This window comes from Gopherus evgoodei, chromosome 2 (genome assembly GCF_007399415.2).
Source record: "Gopherus evgoodei ecotype Sinaloan lineage chromosome 2, rGopEvg1_v1.p, whole genome shotgun sequence".
In the NCBI taxonomy this organism is placed as follows: domain Eukaryota; kingdom Metazoa; phylum Chordata; order Testudines; family Testudinidae; genus Gopherus; species Gopherus evgoodei.
The window spans coordinates 46,298,056-46,317,237 of record NC_044323.1 but is presented as its reverse complement, the minus strand read 5'-3'; the positions used below and the strand labels follow the sequence as shown (position 1 = coordinate 46,317,237).

The window sequence follows — 19,182 nt, the reverse complement described above, 5'->3', positions numbered from 1 at the left end:
AGGCAGTAGGTTTAAAACAAATAAAAGGAAGTTCTTCTTCACATAGCGCACAGTCAACTTGTGGAACTCCTTACCTAAGGAGGTTGTGAAGGCTAGGACTATAACAGCGTTTAAAAGAGAACTGGATAAATTCATGGAGATTAAGTCCATTAATGGGTATTAGACAGGACTGGTAAGGAATGCTGTCCCTAGCCTCTGTTTGTCAGAGCGTGGAGATGGATGGCAGGAGAGAGATCACCTGATGATTACCTGTTAGGTTCAACTCCCTCTGGGGCACCTGGCATTGGCCACTGTCAGTAGACAGGATACTGGGCTAGATGAACCTTTGGTCTGACCCAGTATGGCCATTCTTAAGTTCTTATGACTCTGAAGGGTTGGAGGCAAAGCCAAGAGAGAAGAAAGGACATGATAAAAGGGAGAGATGTTTGCCATGCTTTTCCTCTCTCTTCCACCTACATCTACAGACATCACCACCCAGCGACTGTAGCGCTGATCAAAGAGGAGAGCCTGGCTGAAGGGCAATCAGCCAGCCTGTTATAAGAAGCATCTAAGTTTGTAAGGGCACTGAAAGTGCTGAGAGCAGCTTAGAATGTGTTTTGGTTTTATTTCACTTGACCAAAGCTGACATGTTATGCTTTGACTTATAATCACTTAAAATCTATCTTTAATAGTTAATAAATGTGTTTGTTTATTTTACCTGAAGCAGTGTGATTGGTTTGAAGAGTGTCACAGGCTCCCCTTGGGATAACAAGCCTGGTACATATCAATTTCTTTGTTAAATTGATGAACTCATTTAAGCTTGCAGCGTCCAGCGGGCATAACTGGACATTGCAAGACAGAGGGTCCTAGGGCTGTGTCTGGGACCGGAGATATTGGCTAGTGTCATTCGGTTGCAAGTAGCTGGGAGCAGCTTACATGCCAGAGACTGTGCGTGAACAACCCAGGAGTGGAGGTTCTCACAGCAGAGCAGGGTAAGACGGTCTCCCAGAGTCCAGGATTGGAGTAACCTCGCAGATTGCTGGTCCGGATTACACCAGAGGGGAACATCATATGTGTTTTAGGTGTTTGGGTTTTTTAAGCATCATCACTTTCTTATACTGGGGTGATTGTCCACATTCTCCCCGAATTGTCGTGAATCTGTCTCAGCAGTCCTTCAGCACTACATGAGGAGAGCAAGCATGTAGCTCCAATTGCCTCCATGACAGCGGGCACTGTGGGGTATGTCAGTCTAGCAGCATCAGGGCTCTACTCTGCAGAAGAGTCCTGACTGTTTCATCCCCTCTCAGAAAGAAATATTTTGAGACAAAATCTGGCTTTGTGATCAGAAAGTCACTGAGATTCAGAGACAGTAGTTATTTACTTGTTTGCTTTCTTTTGTATTTTAAGGGAAGGTGCACCAGTAGCCTCTAGAGGAGTGAATGCTAACTCCTGTCATGTGATTGGGTGATGCAAATAAATAACAGGAAATAAAGTTTTCGTTTCTTGCCAGTTTTCCTGTGTGCCAGACCCTTATTGCAACAAGAAAATATTGTATTTGAAATAAGTTCATCTTGTAGCTGATTAGAAGAAGCAAGCATTTAACTATTCCACAAGTTTTCCGACCAGAATAAACACGTTTCTCCAGCTACTATACGAAGGAAGTTGAATGACAATCTTGGTAAGTGCATTATCAGTTTTTAGCTCTAAGGGGCAAAGAAGATGCATATAACTTAAAATATATTTTATGCAATGCTAAACCAGCTAATGGCTTATTTTGAATTTGCTCCTTTTTGGTGAAACTATTTTGTCAAAATATTAGACAGAAGCTATAATGGGATAAAAGATGATATTCTAATAAACCTTTTTTCCTGCTGAAAGAGCTATTAGTAGTAGCTGCAGACGTGATTATAATTAAATCATTCAGTGGAAGTTCCTAACTGAAAGATACTATACTACAGTAATGAGGTAGCAAACTTGCTATTACAAAAACAGTAGATTTTTACTTTCAACAAGAAATTACTCACACTCCAGCATTATTTTTAGCTTAATTTCCTCTAACGCTAGTTAGTAAAATGAAACTAAGCAGCGTTACAGGAAGCCTAGAAAATGAAACTTAAACCATCCAGCTTCAGATATCTCTTTCACTACATATTTTCCAAATAGTGAAATGTACAGTATTAGTTTTTAAATAATTATATTTAAGTGTGCATAAGCTGCATTTGTATTGCAAAGGTGAATTCAGGTTAGTGACATGATAACATTCAAATTACTTTCTTGAAATGTATTGGGAGCAACACTTTATTTCAGAAGGTGAAGGAAATAAACAGTGTGACAGCCATTTCAGACTTGATTCTAACAAGGAGGAATTGGTTACAAATCTGATGTTTGAAGGCAGTGTTTGAGCTAAACGGATCCTGAAATGATAGATTCATGATTCTAAGGAAAGGAAGGAGAAAGAACAGCAGAATAAGGACACAGCAGACTTTTAACAAACTCACAGTACAAGTAGGTAAGGTCCAAGGGAAGAAAATCTAAGGGGAAAAGGAGTTCAGGAGTTTTCAAGGAGACAATATTAAAGGCAAAACAGCAAAGTATCCCAATGAAAAGGAAAGATGGGAAAATTAGTAAGAGGCCAGTTCCGTGAGCACCTGTGCGGTGCTAAATAGGCTGCAGCATTGTAAGGGGTTGCAAGCAGTTTGGAGAACAGCATTAGAATTCGAAAGGATCTTGACAAATTGGAGAACTAGTCTGAAATCAGCAAGATGAAATTAAATAAAGACAAGTGGAAAGCGCTTCAGTTAGGAAGGAAAAATCAAATACACAACTAACAAAATAGTGCATAACTGGCTAGGCAGTAATACTGCTGAAAAGGATCAGGGTGGGTTACAGCGGATCACAAATTGAATACAAGTCAACAATGTGATGCAGTTTCAGAAAAGGCTAATATTCTGTGGTGTATTAATAGGAGTGTCATATGCAGGGCCGGTGAAAGGATATTTTGTTCCCTAGGCGAAACTTCCAACTTGCGCCCCCCTCTCCTTCTTCTGCCCCCGGGGCATCGCTTATTATAAACTTTCAAAAGTGAATACTGCATAATGTGGCATTGTTCATTAGAATTAATACAGAGAGGGAGGATTTGGCCTATGAAACAATAACTGTATTAAGATGCGGCCTGTGAAAAAGTTTGAGAAACCTTGACTTAAATTTCTTTGGTGACATGATGTAATATTCAGTATTGTCAACCTCAAACATTCAGAACTCATGAGTTGGGCCCCCACAAAATCACTCGATATCTGACCTATCAGTCCTCATCCTCAAAGGAAATCTGCAAAACACTTTTCAAAAGATGAGCCTAGGAGCTTGAATTCAACACCTTGCTAGACATGAAAAATCATGATCTTCATAAAGATACTGGATTTATGGTTAATTACAACAACCTGCAACCCACTAATCTCCCCTTTTGTCCTGGGATTACAAGGGAGTTAATGGGCTATTTCACCTTGAATGGTCCCCTTGAATATGTGCTAACTACTTGTGCTAAACTGTCTGTTAGATCTAGTGTTTAGCTGTGACGCTGTTAGTACCTTTTCAGACCTGAAGAAGAAATGTGTAGCTCGAAAACTTGCCCCTCTCACTAACAGAAGTTGGTCCAATAAAAGATATCACCTCATCCACTTTGTCTCTTTTAAATAATGTGACAGCACAAGGGATTGTATAAAAATCGTGTCCCTGTAGCTAAACCCCATCACCCTGGTCCTTTTCAATCATTCATAGTAATAAGTTCAATAACAGATTTGCAGATCTTTGATATCTCTACTTAAAAATGACCTGACAACTTTCCAACAACTGATGAAAAGTGCTTTTTGAAATGTTCTTTATAAAATAGGCCCCTCCCATATGATTTCATATTGTAAAGTATGTCTTTAAGTTTAAACTAACATTTACTGAAACTTCTCTTTCTATTTGACATTGACTCCACTTACGCATAATATGTGTTTCTTACTTTACTGATCACTTCCTTATCTGGGAAGTGTGAAACCAACTGTCTCGGCATGATTTTCCTAGTTTTGTGGCTGTTCTATAATCAGTTGAATTACTTTTTAAAATGTTAGGTACATTAATTTCTTTGTATGCTGTGGCTTTCTGAACAGTTTAAAAAGCAGGATACATCATTGCAACTGGAATTTTCTTGATTTAAACACTGCACATAAAAAAAGTTGAGGCATATTTTTGAAAGTTACGTTAATGCAAATATCAAGTATTTAATCTTGTAACTTTTTAAATAGGTTGTTTTCTCATAGAAATCCCAGATTAATCCATACAGGGAAATACAACTAGAAAGTCCAGGGGCGGGGGTTGAGCAGTGGAGGCTTGGCCTGTGCAATATGTGGGGAAGTGGACCCCGAGGGACTGCAATTTACAACTCACAGGTTCAGATCGGTGCCGCGAAGGTTTCCTGCCAAGCCAGCCAAATGGCGATGGTCAGGAACATTTCCTGGGAACCCTACTCTGCCTGGTGGCCACGGTCCACAGCAGCATCCCTCCTAGTCCTGCACCGCCTTCCGCTGCTGCTCCCAGGGCAGGAGCCAACGCTGGACTCCGGCGATCTGCGGGGGACAGAGGCAGTGGGCTGCATCCAAGCATGCAGCCGCCTCCTCCCCGGCCCTGACTTTCCTGGCTCCCTGAACCATGTTGCCTGAAGCAACTTCCCGCCCCCACCCCCCCAGCTTCGGCTGCTGCTGCGCTGGGGAAGCACCTGGCCAGGGGCACACGGATTGGAGAGCAGCGGGAGTTGGGAAAGTTGGAGCCTGGGGAGGAGACGGCTGCGTGCTTGGATGCCACCCGCCGCCTCTGTTCCCCGCAGTTCGCCGGAGCCCTCCAGCAGGGGCAATGGCAGCGGCGGCAGCTCACATGCTGGGGAGCCGCAGAACCCAAGCACGGTGAGAGGGGAAACGGGGGGCGGGGGGGGGGCGCCTGGCTGGGCTGCAGCCCAGTGCCCCCCCCGGGGGGCTCCTGCAGCGGATGAATGTGGGCAGCAGCCCTCATGTGCCTCCCCAGCTCCCCCCTTGCCGCACTTGGGCTCTGCAGCTCCCAGGAGCAGACTCAGGGCCCTGCGCCCAGGTGACGGCAGGGCCACCCAGAGGATTCAGGGGGCCTGGGGTCTTTAGTGGCGGGGGGGAAGAAACTCTGGGGGCCCAGGCCCCCAAGAGTTTTCTGGGGCCCCCGGAGCAAGTGAAGGACTTCGCTTCAGAGGCCCAAAAAAACTCTCCTGGGGGCCTGAGGCAAATTGCCCCACTTGCCCCCCCGGCGGCCCTGGGTGGCGGCGGTTGCTCACATTCCCAGGAGTCGCAGAGCCTGAGCGCAGCGAGGGGGGAGCCGGGGGGGCACATGGGGGCTGCCGCCTGCATGCATCTCCTGCAGCCTGCAGGAGCGGGGGAGGGGCGGTGCCGGGCTGAAGCCTGGGCAGGAGGGGTGGGGGAGCTCGGCAGCTCCCTGCTAGTGGTGCTGCCACCTTTGCAGGGCTGCTGCCCAACCTGTGCCGCACCAGCTCCTCCATGGCTGGGGCTCGCAAATTTTTGGCACCCCCAACCACTTGGCGCCCTAAATGACCGCCTAGTTTGCCTAGTGGTTGCACTTGCCCTGGTCATATGTAAGTTCTTGGAGGTAAATGTCCTACTTGGCACTGTTGAGGCCTCAGCTGGAGTACTGTGACCAGTTCTAGGCACCACTTTAAGAAAGATGAGGACAAACTGAAGAGAGTCCAGAGGAGAGCAAGAAAAATGATAAAAGGTTTAGAAAACCTGACCTATGAGGAAAGGATAAAAGAAATTGGAAATGTTGAGTAAAGAAGATTGAGGGGAGACCTGATAACAGTCTTCAAATATGTTAAGGGCTGTTATAACGAGACTGGTGATCAATTGTTTTCATTGTCCACCAAAGATAGCACAAGAAGTAATTGGCTTAATCCACAGAAAGGGAGATTTAGGTTAGATATTAGGAAACTCTATCTAACTACAGGGATACTTAGGCACTGGAATAGGCTTCCAAGGGAGGATGTGGATTCCCCATAACTGGAGGTTTTTAAGAACATGTTAGACAAACACCTGTCAGGGATAATCTAGGTATATTTGGTCCTGCCTCAGTTCAGGTGGCTAGACTAGATGACCTCTCAAGGTCCCTTCCACCCTTACATTTCTCTGATTCTAACTTGTTAGGCTGAAAATAGTCTCCCTGCCACTGTGTGTTTTTTCCATTTGAATGTCCTTTACAATAATTTCATTTTTATGTCTGTGATGATAAAAACAAACTCCATAATAAAGCAACTTGAATCCTGAGGAATGAAAAAAAACAAGAAACTTGTTTTTAGAGAATGCTATTTATAACGTAAGTGCTATACTTTCAGTATTGTTAATAATCAGTTATATAGCATCATAGGTTTACAAGATACTTTACTAACATAGGGGTTGATTTTGTCCCTTCACCTCATGTAATGTGAAAAGAGTGGAGCCAGGTCAGATGGATCTGTGCAAAGGATAAGAGATGCAGGAGCAATGGCTCCATGGCATACTTGCTATCTGTCCCCAAGCCCATAAAACTTGGACTGGAGCCAAAAGAGTGGCTTCATTCTGTTGCATGCCATGCACTTCTCCAGCCCTTGAAGCAGTAAGTCCCAGAATCCTGCCTGTACTTGTAACTATACAGCAGTGGAGATAGGCAGCCTGAGAAAATATGCTGCTAAGGAAGCTTAGATAATCTCTTGTTCCTTTTTTCAGCATGCAGGAATTCTCTTCACTGAAAAAGACTAAGAAGAAAACTCTTCATACAGAAGAATTCCATTATGGGGAAAAAAAGGTACATTAAGATGACTGGTGCCACTGATTCAGCAGCAGTAGCTGCAAATGATTCGATCAGGGAATAATAATTTAGTACAAATAGCCCAAGATTCCCCTGAACTCAGTGAAGCAGAGAGGGTAATGTGGAAATTCAGTTTGGTCACAGAGCAAGGCACACTGAAAAGCTGTAGAAAGTTTAAAATGTGTTTGAATTAGCTGATTGATTGCCTCCTTCTCCCACTAGTGATCTATGCCTTTTTCAGTTTCTTCTGGCTATCTTCCCAGCATTAACCTCTGCTCTAGTGCTGCCACCTTCTCCTCTGTCATGCCTTTTCATATTGGAATTAACTGGAGCCGATCCCAACCCAAATCTCAGCTCCAGTAGATTCAGATCCAAACTTTACAAGTTAGGCCTCATTTCTAAAAATAACAGACAAACTATTGAAGAAAAATGTAAGACAAATTTTCTTTTCTCCTGTTTTCTCTACAGTAGCCAGTCGAACGTACAAGCTATCCGGTCTATATTTGACATAACTATACAAAATGATCATGAGAGTTTGATTCATATGCTCATCTCTCCCTATCTGACAGAGGGCAATATGCCATAGACAAAGCAGTTTCATCTCCAGACAAAGCAGAATGTGCAGAAACTTACGAATTTTGATATTGAAATTTGGATCCTAGTTTGATATAATAGCACTTGGTAGCATCAATTAAAGAATAAACCAAGAAATATCAACATCGAAATCTGTAGTCTTTGTTGGCTGAGAATTATGGTCACATGTCATAGGACTGGTGGCTGAATGTGGAATAGCAGCCACTGTGCCTTAGTTTCCCTTCTATTTTTCAGCCTATTCCAGGTGTAAGAGTGGCCTGACACTCTGGCCAGACACATTCAAGAGTTTAATTTTCCAAGGTCACAAATCCAACAAAAATATATAGATAACTAAATCTTCAGCCCTAGTCGAGCTCAGCTGGCCACCTTCTCCTTTGCAGGCAAGGGTCAGCTATAATGAACTGTCCTCACATTGGTCCACAGATTCCTGTGCTTCATTTCACTCCACCATACAGTCTAAGGCTGGCATAGTTATCCACCTTCCCAAGGGTTCAGGCAAGCCATCATTCCTCAGCAGTGTTTCATTAGCAAAGAGTGATGCTGAATTCAGGTTAAGTGGAACTCTATGAAATCCTGTGCACTGCTCTGTCCATACAACTGTGTTGCTCCCAGACCAGTTCTTCATATTGCCTGTTTCCCTCAATAACAGTCACTCCAGGAAGCCTGGGCCTGATGACTCCAATTTTACTGATCATGATACATCTTCCGTACTTTACAGAAATTTTAATATAAACATTAAAAACAAATTATTGACACCTAGATCCTCACCCTGTATCCCTTTGTCCAGAGGTTGCCAGAATATAGCCAAGTTGGAGTCTTGCCTTTACCACAGATTCAGCTGATAGCACAGTCTTTGAGATGCTTGGGTCTGCTCAACAGGTGACCACACTGGGAGTGACCTCTCTTTGTCTCCCTATCACCTGTCTCCAGGTCTAGCAAACTCTTGCTCTGTGGAGTCTTCTCCCTCCTTGTGGGATTGGCCTCCAAATGGTTCTCAGTCTCTGCATCCTGTGATGATCTCTCTAGCTCTGTATGCGATGTATAGGTGTGGTTTTTGCTGGTTCATAAGTGTCTCCTATTCCTCTGGATCTCTTGTCCCTCTTGCATGTCCCTCTTGCATAGTCATTGTGTCACTGCACTCCTCATGACTCCTTTAGTCCCCTCTTTCCAGTGTCTCTCTAATGGCTGGATCCTCACAGGAGTGATGGTCTCCACCTGACCATATGGGTTCTGTTACTGCAGCCAGGTGTGGCTAGAATGTGGACAGATAATTTATCATTCCTTTGAAGTGCTGTACCACTTTCACATCCACTGAAGCTGGCATGTCTCTGACTGCCTTGATCTTGCTGGGAATCTGCTTTCAGTTACTCTGATGTGAGCAGATGTCCAATGTATGCCACCAAATATTGAGTTGCAATTTTTCTGGGCTGCGTTTTACTTTCTTGTACCTGCATTGCTGTAAAAATGTTTGTAGTTTTCTGTTATGATCTTGTTCATCTTCTGTATCATTGCTCTTTTCACCTACAATGTGGATATCATCTGCAATTATTTTCACCGCAGGCAGTTCTTCAAGCACTTGGATGAGTCTTCTCTGGAACACCTCTGCTAATTTGTTTAGGCCGATATGCATTCATAGCCCTCTGAAGCAGCCAAAGGGTGTTGCAAAGGTTATCAGCTTGCTGGACTCTTTATCCAGGTTTATGTGCCAAAACCCTTTCTTCATATTACAGACCATAAAGATTCTGGCTTTGGAGTGTTCTGGCAAGATGTCATCAATTGTGGGCATTGGATAGTGGCATCTTTTTAATGCCTGATTCAGTGGCTTGGGTTCTATACAGATGCCTAATTTTCCTGATGGCTTCTTTACCACCAGCATGCTGTTTACCCAAGCTGTACTGGTCTCTACAAGTGACCATGTTATCTGGTCTCTACATGTGAGACATGATACCCCTGCTCTGCAGACTTTCTAGTTCCTTGTATACTGGAATTAATAATGCCACTGTAATTTTCCTTTGTGGTAAGCACACAGGTTCCACACAGACCTTCTGACTCCAGTTCTACTGATCAGGATACAAGCAGCGCCTGGTCTTCCCTCAGGCTCACCTCAGGAACAGACTGTCTGCTTCCTGCCTTTCCAGCCTCTTTGGCCTTCTATCAGGCCCTTTCCCAAAGATAGGGAACTTACTACAGCAGGGATCTCAAACTCAAATCATCACGAGGGCCACATGGAGGACTAGTACATTGGCCTGAGGGCCGCATGACTGAAACCTTTTCATACAACGATACAAAAGTATAGTAAAAAATGAAGAGTAATATAGTATGCTATTAAAAGTCCATGTCATAACTTTTTTAAAACTGTAATGCGAAGAGGGGTTTTAATAAAATATAAACACCTGTAACTATTCCTTATGTGGTCAGTAACACCTGAAAAATACCTAAAGCATTGGTGTCCAACCTGTGCTCCTCAAAGCTCTAAATTTTGTCCTTCTGGGGTGACTATGTTAAGAAGAAAATTTGTATTTAATTGTGAATTGAATTATGCTCATCCCTCAAAATGCAGTCTGTGGTTTCTAAACTGAAGTGTTTGAATCAGCCGAGTCACTACACTGAGGAGATAGGAGGTGCTACCTTTCCAAATACAGCCCACCTTCCTCCACAATCCCAGGAGATGTTCTGCTGGGAGCTGTCCCCTCCCTATTGCAGCTCCCTGTTACAGCTATATCTGTCATAATGAGGTCGAAAATAGTTACTTCGTGTGGGGTGCTGCACATTTTGCATAAGAAAATTATCATCTGTAATATTTAGAAATTATAATGTTGTTTTGCCACTGGCTCTAACGAGACCTCCATCATGTATCCCAAATTGAAGTTCCTCCTGATAACACAATTTTTTTCTTTCCACAAATTACAGACAGCAACTTAAGGAACTAGTCACCCTGTTCTCTATTTTGAAGCAATGGTCTGTAACAAAGACTAGGAAGCACCCTTCTTGGGCATTGATTCATATGCATTCAGGATCCTGATGTTCTGATTTATCAATGACTCTAAAGCAGATAATGGTGTCGATAATGTAGAGTGCCACCCCCAGCCTCTTTGAGTCACGCTATCCTTCCTAAACAAGTTGTAACCAGTGATTTTAACATTCCAGTCATGCAGATCATCCCACCTGGCTTCAGTAATGCCAATTATAATAAATTTCTTCTCATCAGTGAGAAGTTTCGAATTCCTCTTGTGTAGGAGGAGAGTGTAGCTTTGAATGCTCTATTGACTATTTTGCTGCTGGGTTGTGGAAGCCCAAGGAAGAGCAGGTAATAGGAGTTAAACTGGCTCTTAATGTGCCTAGAAGAGTGCTTAGCAAAGGATGACTCTTCTCCCTCACACAGCCAACCAGGGCAACCCAGGAAAAGGAAGAGAATCTGAGACCCAACTATCAGTTATAATTACTTGATTCTCTTATCTAGGGCTGATCTGACCTGCACCAGCTGGCTCTGGTCCTCAAGGGATTACAGAGCACAGCACATCTCAGCCATTTCTCCTCACCATCTGACAAGTTCTTCCCCATTCTGAAACACATCCTGCACCTGCAGCGAGACTATAACAGGAGATAGCGATGTTGACTCTATACCTATTGGAGGATTCCCCAGCAGGGGACTTATGAGCATTTTGTGCTCCCTTTGCACTGTCTGCATGGTGCAAAAGGAGTGGAACAGAGCAGAATATTTGCCTCAGACTATTGACTGTGGGCTCTTATTTGGCCTTCAGGAAGAAGAGGTAGGACACCACTGAACTAAGCACTGGGAGAGGAGTACAGGACTCCCCAAACCACCTCACCAGAGGTTTCCCTGCTGAGACTACAGACGTAGTACCAATTCAATACAATTGTAACAATGGAGGTTGTGGTATGAATATCTGTTGACCAACAAAGGGACCAAAGCTTCCAACTCATTTGATATAGGCCACCAAATGGCTATCAGAGACTCACAAATGTTGTTCATTATTGACCTTAATTTAATTTAAACAAGGGACTGCAAAGTGAAATATCTTTATTCTTTTTACAATAATACTAAAACTAATCTGTTTGACATATGTGGTACCTTAAATTCTATATAAAAGAGCGAGGCATTATTATTATCTTCACCATGTAAACTAAGTGTTTCTTTATATTATATTTCAGACACCATTGATGAAGGAATTTGATGGTAGATGATTTTAAAGAGCTTTTAAAAACTAATATACTGTAATAGATAACTGTTTTGGATATCTTTTCTTTTTCTTTCAAGGGCTAAAGTTAAAAACCGTGAGAAGAGTGAACAACCAAATCTGCCTCCAAATATTGATGACTGGACAAAAGAACAAGTAAAAAAATGGGTAACTGAAGAACTTAAGATTGATCAGAAATATGGTGAAATCTTGTTTAGCCAAGATGTGACAGGTTCAGCCTTGAAGCTGTTTACTAAAGAACATCTTACAGCTATAGGCATAAAGTATGGCCCAGCTCTTCAAATTCTGAATGCATTGAAATGTAACTTTCAAGTTGAAAGCACAGCTCAGACAGTTATACAAGAAGGTAGAGAAAATACTTTTGATGAAAAATATTTAATGGAGAAGGAAGATGGAGGAAGTGCAAAGCAAGACGAAAAGAATAAAGGAAAATCAAAGTCAGCAGATGCCAGTGAGTCACAAGAACTTAGAGTATCTGAATGCACAGAGTCTGTGCTCACAGATAGAACAGAAAACAAGTTAGGTGAAGCAAAAGTTAAATCAAAGGAATTACTGGAAAATAATCAACATCTAACCAGACAAAACTGTTTGCCATATCCTTTTGATGAGTTTCATGATAGTCGTCGTTATATACAGCACTATATTCTTAATGTCCCTGAAACAGGGCCACTGAATCTCATTGAGCCAGCACATGAGTTCAAACTGTTTACAAACACAGAGAATGCAACAGAAGAGGATATTAAGCTGAAATTTAGCAATGAAACCTTTAGATTTGCTGCTGCATGTATGAATTCCCGCACCAATGGTACTATTCATTTTGGAATAAGCAACAAGCCACATGGGGAAATTATAGGAGTGAAACTAAGCAGTAAAGATGAATTTATTGATTATTTTAATGAAAAAATTGAAAAGTACTTTGATCGAAGTTTTGTCTGTGTTGCAAAAGCCTGCATTAGGGAACCCAGATTTGTGGAAGTATTATTGCAAAATAACACTCCATCAAATACATTTGTCATTGAAGTAGATGTAGTTCCAAACCACTCTATATGTGAAACTAAATTTTTCCATATAAATAATTACAATTTTAAGACTAAAACTTGGGAACAATCTTTATTTATACGGGATGGACCCAGCTCTAAAAACATTCTTAATAATCCAAAAGAACTCCAGTCATTTAAATCCAAGATTACATTTGCAGCAGATCGTCGAAAAGCAGCAGAGGAAGAACACAGAGAAAAACGAAAGAAGAAAGAGAATGAGGGTCGAAAGCTGATAAGCCTACTCACAGGTAGCAAGGACTTGCTGGATAATTCCTATTATGACTGGTATATATTAGTAACAAACAAGTGCCATCCATCTCAAACACAGCACTTAGACTTTTTGCAGGAAGTAAAATGGTTTGCTGTACTGGAGTTTGATTCTCAGTCAGAAAATATTGGGGTGGCCAAAAAATACAGAGAAAAACGAGGTGCAAACCTTCATTTTCCAAATCAGTATCAAATGAAAGGGAAATCATTTTCTGAAATAATTGAAGATCTGAATCTCTATCACCAGCCCAGCTGGATTTTCTGCAATGGCAGATCAGACCTTAATGATGAAAAATATCAACCTTTAGATCCAAGTTTGTGGCAAAAACAGAGGGCTGCTGAAGTCAGGAAATTGATTTCATTTCTTTCACACCCAGATGTACTGCAAAGAGGAAAGTTTCTAGTAGTGTTTCTTTTGCTCTCCGAAGTAGAAGATCCAGGGGATCCCCTTATTGAAACATTCTGCACATTTTACCAAGATCTGGAAGGGCTTGAAGACATGCTCTGCATTTGTATTGGTGCACAAACATTCCAACTATGGAAAGATCTTCTGCAAGCTAGATTCATTAGTTCAGATGAACTTACTAAGAGATGTGTTGCTAATTTAAACCTTCCAACAGTGAACGGCACTATCCTTAAATTGAAATCTGTGACACAGTCTTCTCAGAGGCTTTTACCATGTAATGGTTCTTCTACTATTCTTCTAAAGAAGGAAGAAGACTTCATGACAGCATTGGAAATACTTTGTGAAAATGAATGCAAAGACACAGATATAGAGAAGGATAAAGTTCAATTTTCTGAATTCAGAAAATCTCAAGAAGAGCATTTTTACCGGGGTGGCAAAGTATCATGGTGGAATTTTTATTTCTCTTCTGAAAACTATTCTTCCCCCTTTATCAAAAGGGACAGTTATGAAAAACTTGAAGAGTTGATTCAATCTTCATCTCATTCCTCTACACAAAAACCATCAAAAGTTATCAATCTTTATCACTCTCCAGGCTGTGGTGGAACTACCTTAGCTATGCATGTTCTCTGGGAGTTAAAGAAGAAATTCAGATGTGCTGTTCTGAAAAATAAAGCTGTTGATTTTGCAGAAATCGGAACACAGTTGACAACTTTAATCACCTACGGCGCAACCAACCAAGAAGATTACTTGCCAGTATTACTTCTTGTAGATCATTTTGAAGAGCAAGAAAATGTCTACCTTCTGGAGCATGAAATTCAGTCAGCGATAGCAAGAAAATGCATTAGCTATGAAAACCCTCTAGTGATCATCATAAATTGTATGAGATCCCAGAATCCTGTGGAAAGCTCAAAGTGCAGTCAATCAGACAGCATTAATCTAAAATGTGAACTTTCTTTCAAAGAACAACGGGCTTTTGAGAAGAAACTGGAAGAAATTAAACAGCAGCATCAGCATCCTGAAGATTTCTATTCATTTATGATTATGAAAGAGCAATTTAATCCAGAATATATAAAAAATGTGGTCAAGAACACACTGAAAGGTTTGGACATTAACAGCAAACAAGGACAACTTATTTCCTTCCTGGCAATATTAAACTCTTACGTTACAGAGTCCACTGTGTCAGTATCGCAATGTGAAGATTTCTTAGGAATAATTAGCAAATATTGGGGTAAAGAAAGTTTAGAAGACAAGATGGGAATTTGTTCTAATATTCTAATACAGAGTCAGGTGCAAGAATATGGAACATACAAAGGAGTGCGTATCATTCACCCACTGATCGCTAATTGCTGTCTGGAAGAATTTAACCTAACCTATAGGTTAACTAAAAGTGCAATAACACTGCAATTGTTAAAACAGAATTTATTTTATGATACTGGCTTAGGAAGAAAAAAACTTCTAGATGATGTACAAAGTATGCTACTTACCAGACAACGTAAAGAACATGGAGATGACACAGACACCTTGTTTTCCCCATTAATTGAAAAAATTCAGAAGGAAGAAGGTAGTGCTGAAGTTGAAAGTGTGTTACGTGAAGGAGCCATTCGATTTAGCCAAAACCCATTCATTTGCCAAGCCTTAGCAAGACACTACTACATTATAGACAAGAATTTTGTCTCTGCACTGGAGTGGGCCAAAAGAGCCAAAAAGAGAGCCCCTAACAATTCATATATATCAGATACTTTAGGCCAAGTCTTTAAAAGTCAGGTAAAAAATTGGGTGGATGAAAATGCAAAAAGGAAGGTCATAACTGCTGAAGACCTGAAACATTTGCTAGAGCTTGCTAAGTGTGCTTCAGAGGCTTTTAAAGAATCACAGCAACAGAATGAAAGTACAGACAATGTAAGAGAAGCTTTGCAGCTCCAAAAGTCTAAAAGGAGGTATGATACTTATAATACAGCTGGTTATCTGGGGGAGATAGAAACTGGTCTGTACACTATAGATATTCTTGGGTGTACTCCTCTTTTCAACAAAAAAAATCCATTGTCCCAAGAAGATATGCTACAATATTTGTCAGGAAAGCATGCCATCCCAACTGCAACTAGTGACACTGAAAGTGAAGAATATAAGTTTGCACTTGACCACTACTGTCATTATTTATCTAATTTGCGCTCAAGTTTGAAAGAGGCATTTGACTTTTTTGAGAACTACTTTGTCCTTCTGAAAACAAAAAATATTGAAAAAGAAAGTGTGGAGTTCAAAATACGTAAGAAGGTTCGAGAATGTTTCAACAAATATGCAGAAATATTTTGCCACTTGGATCCTGAGATATCGGGGGACAATCCAATGAGCTCAAAACTCAGTTTGCCTCGGCAGGAGGATCACTGCAGGAGAAGTTTGGAGGCTTTGAAAGCAGACAGATTTTCTGGGCTTTTGGAGTATCTCAACAGTCATGAAAAAGCTGAAAGCAAAGTGGAAGACATAGTGATTAAATACACATTTTTGATTGAAAAATGCACATCCGGACCCTTATTGAGGGAGAAGCAGAATTTCATTTTGGCAAACATTGTTCTCAGTTGTATTAAACCTAAATCCAGAAAGATATGTGCTCTTCATGAATTGAAAGCACAGCTTAGAAAAATCCTACAGCAAGTAGGTCTAGAGCATCGATTTTCAGAACCTTACTTCTTAGCCTCTTTACTGTTCTGGCCAGAGAATCAAAAAGAATTAGATCAGGATTCCAGACAAATGGAAAAGTATGTCACATCATTGAAGAAGTCTTTTAGAGGACAATACAAACAAATGTGTCGTTCCAAACAGCCTATTGCTCATTTCTATCTTGGGAGTAGTAGAGGTCTGAATAGGCTTGTTCACAAAGGAAAAATAGATCAGTTTTTCAGTGCACTTCAAGTACATGAATTGCATTCCCTGTGGCAGAAAGGATGCATATGGGAAGAAAAGGATGTCCAAAATCTATTGCTTCGTCTAGATGGCAAGGTCGAAAATGATCTTGTCTATGTGGACTATGGAATTGATGAAAAAATCAGTATACCAGTGCGACCTGCTTTCTTAGGCCGGCTCAGAAGTGGCAAAAGCATAGAAAGAGTGTCTTTCTATCTGGGATTTTCCATGGATGGTCCAATAGCATATGACATAAAAATGATTTAAGAGTTTGAATAATTAAAGTATTATATGCTCCACTTCTACATCCATGGAGCCTTTTACATACATTTTTTTTTTCATCCTTAACCCTTCTTTATTCTCTGTAGCTTCAGAAGGCAGCAACTGGGTTTCTGTGCAATTCCCTTTTCTCTTCAGCCTCTTCACATTTAGTGCAGAGCTCTCTTTAACTCCTCTCCTACGTTTCCAGATATGAGCACTGTGGTATGATATGCAGACATGCTAATGCAAAGCAAGATTCTTGAATGGCTGAGGTGAAGAAAGATATTATTCAGCTTGGAAAGAACTTTGCACACAAAATGACCCCAGCATGGTTTGTTTTTAAAATGCTATGATGGCTATAAAGCCCTATCACCTTCTGCTATATACACTCCCTCTGAGGCTCCCAACTGTTCTTTATTTTTACTATTTTCCTAAAAACATTAGATCACCAAGCTGATACTCCTATACACTTTGAACGTACATAGAACATTGATCAATTAGGGTCTGATTCTCCATTGCCTTTAGATTATATAGTGATTTACCTTGTATGTTGTGGGTGTGAAATGCTACCAAATCAAATGGTAGCATTTTACACCAACTTTGCACAAAAGTAAATGACTATACAAGGTGCAAGGCAGGGGCGATCAGGCCTTCAGGTAGCTATGAAAATAACCTTTTGATCTACAGCAAAATAGATCTATAATAGCTATATTCTGACGTACTCATATTTTAGATAAACAATAACTGTAATATATTTACTGCAGGAGAAAGCAAGCATTCCTGTTCCTCTTCCCCTGAGCTATTTGGAAATAAAGATGGGCCTAGGGTACAAAGCAAAGATACAAGTATTTTCTGTTTTGACTTACAAGGCACTGAACAAAAGAACATCACTATTTCTGGCCCATTTTAAATTGATCTGAGTTAAAAATTTCAAAAGTGCCTAAGTCACATTTTCAAAAGGGACTTAGGCACTTAGGAGTTTGAAAACAGAACTTAAGCTCCTAAGTCACTTAAGAAATTTTACCTCTTGTCACATATGCTTCTAGGTCTATAGGTTTACCTCCTCTGGTGTTTTTTCCATATTAGGGGCATTTGTTTCTTTCCAGTGCTTTGTTCCTTTTTAACACTGATCCCTGTTGTCTTCCATGGGAGAAGCAACTGAATGCATATGCAGGAAACTGCCATTTCATATGCTAGGGTTGTATTCTAACTTTTCCACAAAGAAAAGTACACTAGTCTGAAATATCAAAAACAGTATGTTATTTCAGTCTGAGGATTCTCCACAGTTATACTTCTACACTGTGTGAATATGATTATCAGACTTTAAATTTATTAAGTTAGTAAACATTTACATAAATTTTCTTTCAAAGTTACTTTAAAACTCTGGATGTGTCAGTAACATAGGATGTACCACAAATAAGGCCCAATCCAGCTATGGGATTTCAATATGACTAATCACCTGAGGTAAAGTCTATTCCAGCTACTGGACAACAGCCAATACCTGATGCTTCAGAATTAGATGAAAAAACAAACCTATAGTACATCTAGCCAGTTGTACAAAATAGTACATTAAGGGAAATCCCTCCTGACCCCTTGCAGGCAATCAATTTATGCCCTGAATCATGATGGGATTAATTAATTACCCATAGGTTTTATAGCTTTTATAACTTCAAATTTTACTTTGACATATACTTCTGCAACATTACTCTGCAATAGTATAACCCTTTTTATCGGTACAGTATTTGGAATGCTTATAAAATTATAAAACTTTTAAAAATTCAGTCAGATTGTTTCTCTTTAGCTTCCTATAGAAGTGAATATTACAATTTGATTGTATGCTGTTTAGAGTACTTCCTTTTACTTATTTGTTAATTTCATCCAGTGACCTCTTGTTCTTGTATTATGGGATAAAGTAAAAGGAAGGGTCTGATCAGTATTCACTGACGGATAATAGTTTACGTTAAACTTTGATAATAGCTTAGCATAATCTTTTCACCAAGGTATCCAAAAAGGTATCCAAAAATCTGATATAGTTAACAAATGCCACATGCATAAGAAAACCTGGACATGTTTATGCATTAGTGAATAGTTTAAGAATGTTAAATGTTAAGGCCCAGATCCTGAAAGGTATATGGCACTGTACACCCATTGAAAACAATGGAAATTCAGTGTCTAAATACTGTTGAGGATCTGGGCTTAAGCAACTCTCTAGCTTACTGGAGCTTTTTTGGTATTTTGTTTGTTTAGGGGCTATTTATATTCCTCATGAGATGACTTGCAGCTCTCTGGACATCATGTACTGTGCAGATTAATCTTTGTTATATTTTATGTGGATTTGCCTGAAGTTTTCCTTGCGCATTCAGAAACATGATATTTAATTAAAAAGGGAAGTTCAGGATTTTGGAATCCACCCTGTTATTTTTGAATGTCATTAATGTGTGTACTTGGCGCTATACCTTTGACTGTGTGTATTGCTAAGGTCAGTATTTAAGTGGTTGATGAATCAAGTGTTCCACTGAGGAGTAAATCCTGCCCACACCTCCATACCTGGTAGCAGAGCCAGTCTAGGCCAGGGAAGGAATGGGTTTGAGGAGCAGCACTTAAGGAATCTTATCCACAGTTCAGTTAAGTCAATGGGAACCAGCTCTTCAGCTGGTATAAA

At 40.6% G+C, this 19,182-nt stretch overlaps 1 protein-coding gene across 2 annotated transcripts; it reads left to right on the top strand.

Annotated features, from left to right (window-relative positions):
* The first annotated feature begins 1,467 nt into the window (after positions 1 to 1,467).
* SAMD9L (sterile alpha motif domain containing 9 like) lies at positions 1,468 to 18,975 on the top strand. Of its 2 annotated transcripts, none has more exons than XM_030550569.1 (3): positions 1,468 to 1,657; positions 6,753 to 6,831; positions 11,708 to 18,975. In XM_030550569.1, exons 2-3 carry the CDS (start codon positions 6,818 to 6,820, stop codon positions 16,524 to 16,526), a joined length of 4,833 nt encoding a protein of 1,610 aa, XP_030406429.1. In that variant the 5' UTR covers positions 1,468 to 1,657; positions 6,753 to 6,817; the 3' UTR covers positions 16,527 to 18,975. The 2 variants fall into 2 exon arrangements, with proteins under 2 accessions (XP_030406429.1, XP_030406430.1); XM_030550570.1 differs by lacking the exon at positions 1,468 to 1,657 and adding an exon at positions 4,821 to 4,919.
* Positions 18,976 to 19,182: the final 207 nt, after the last annotated feature.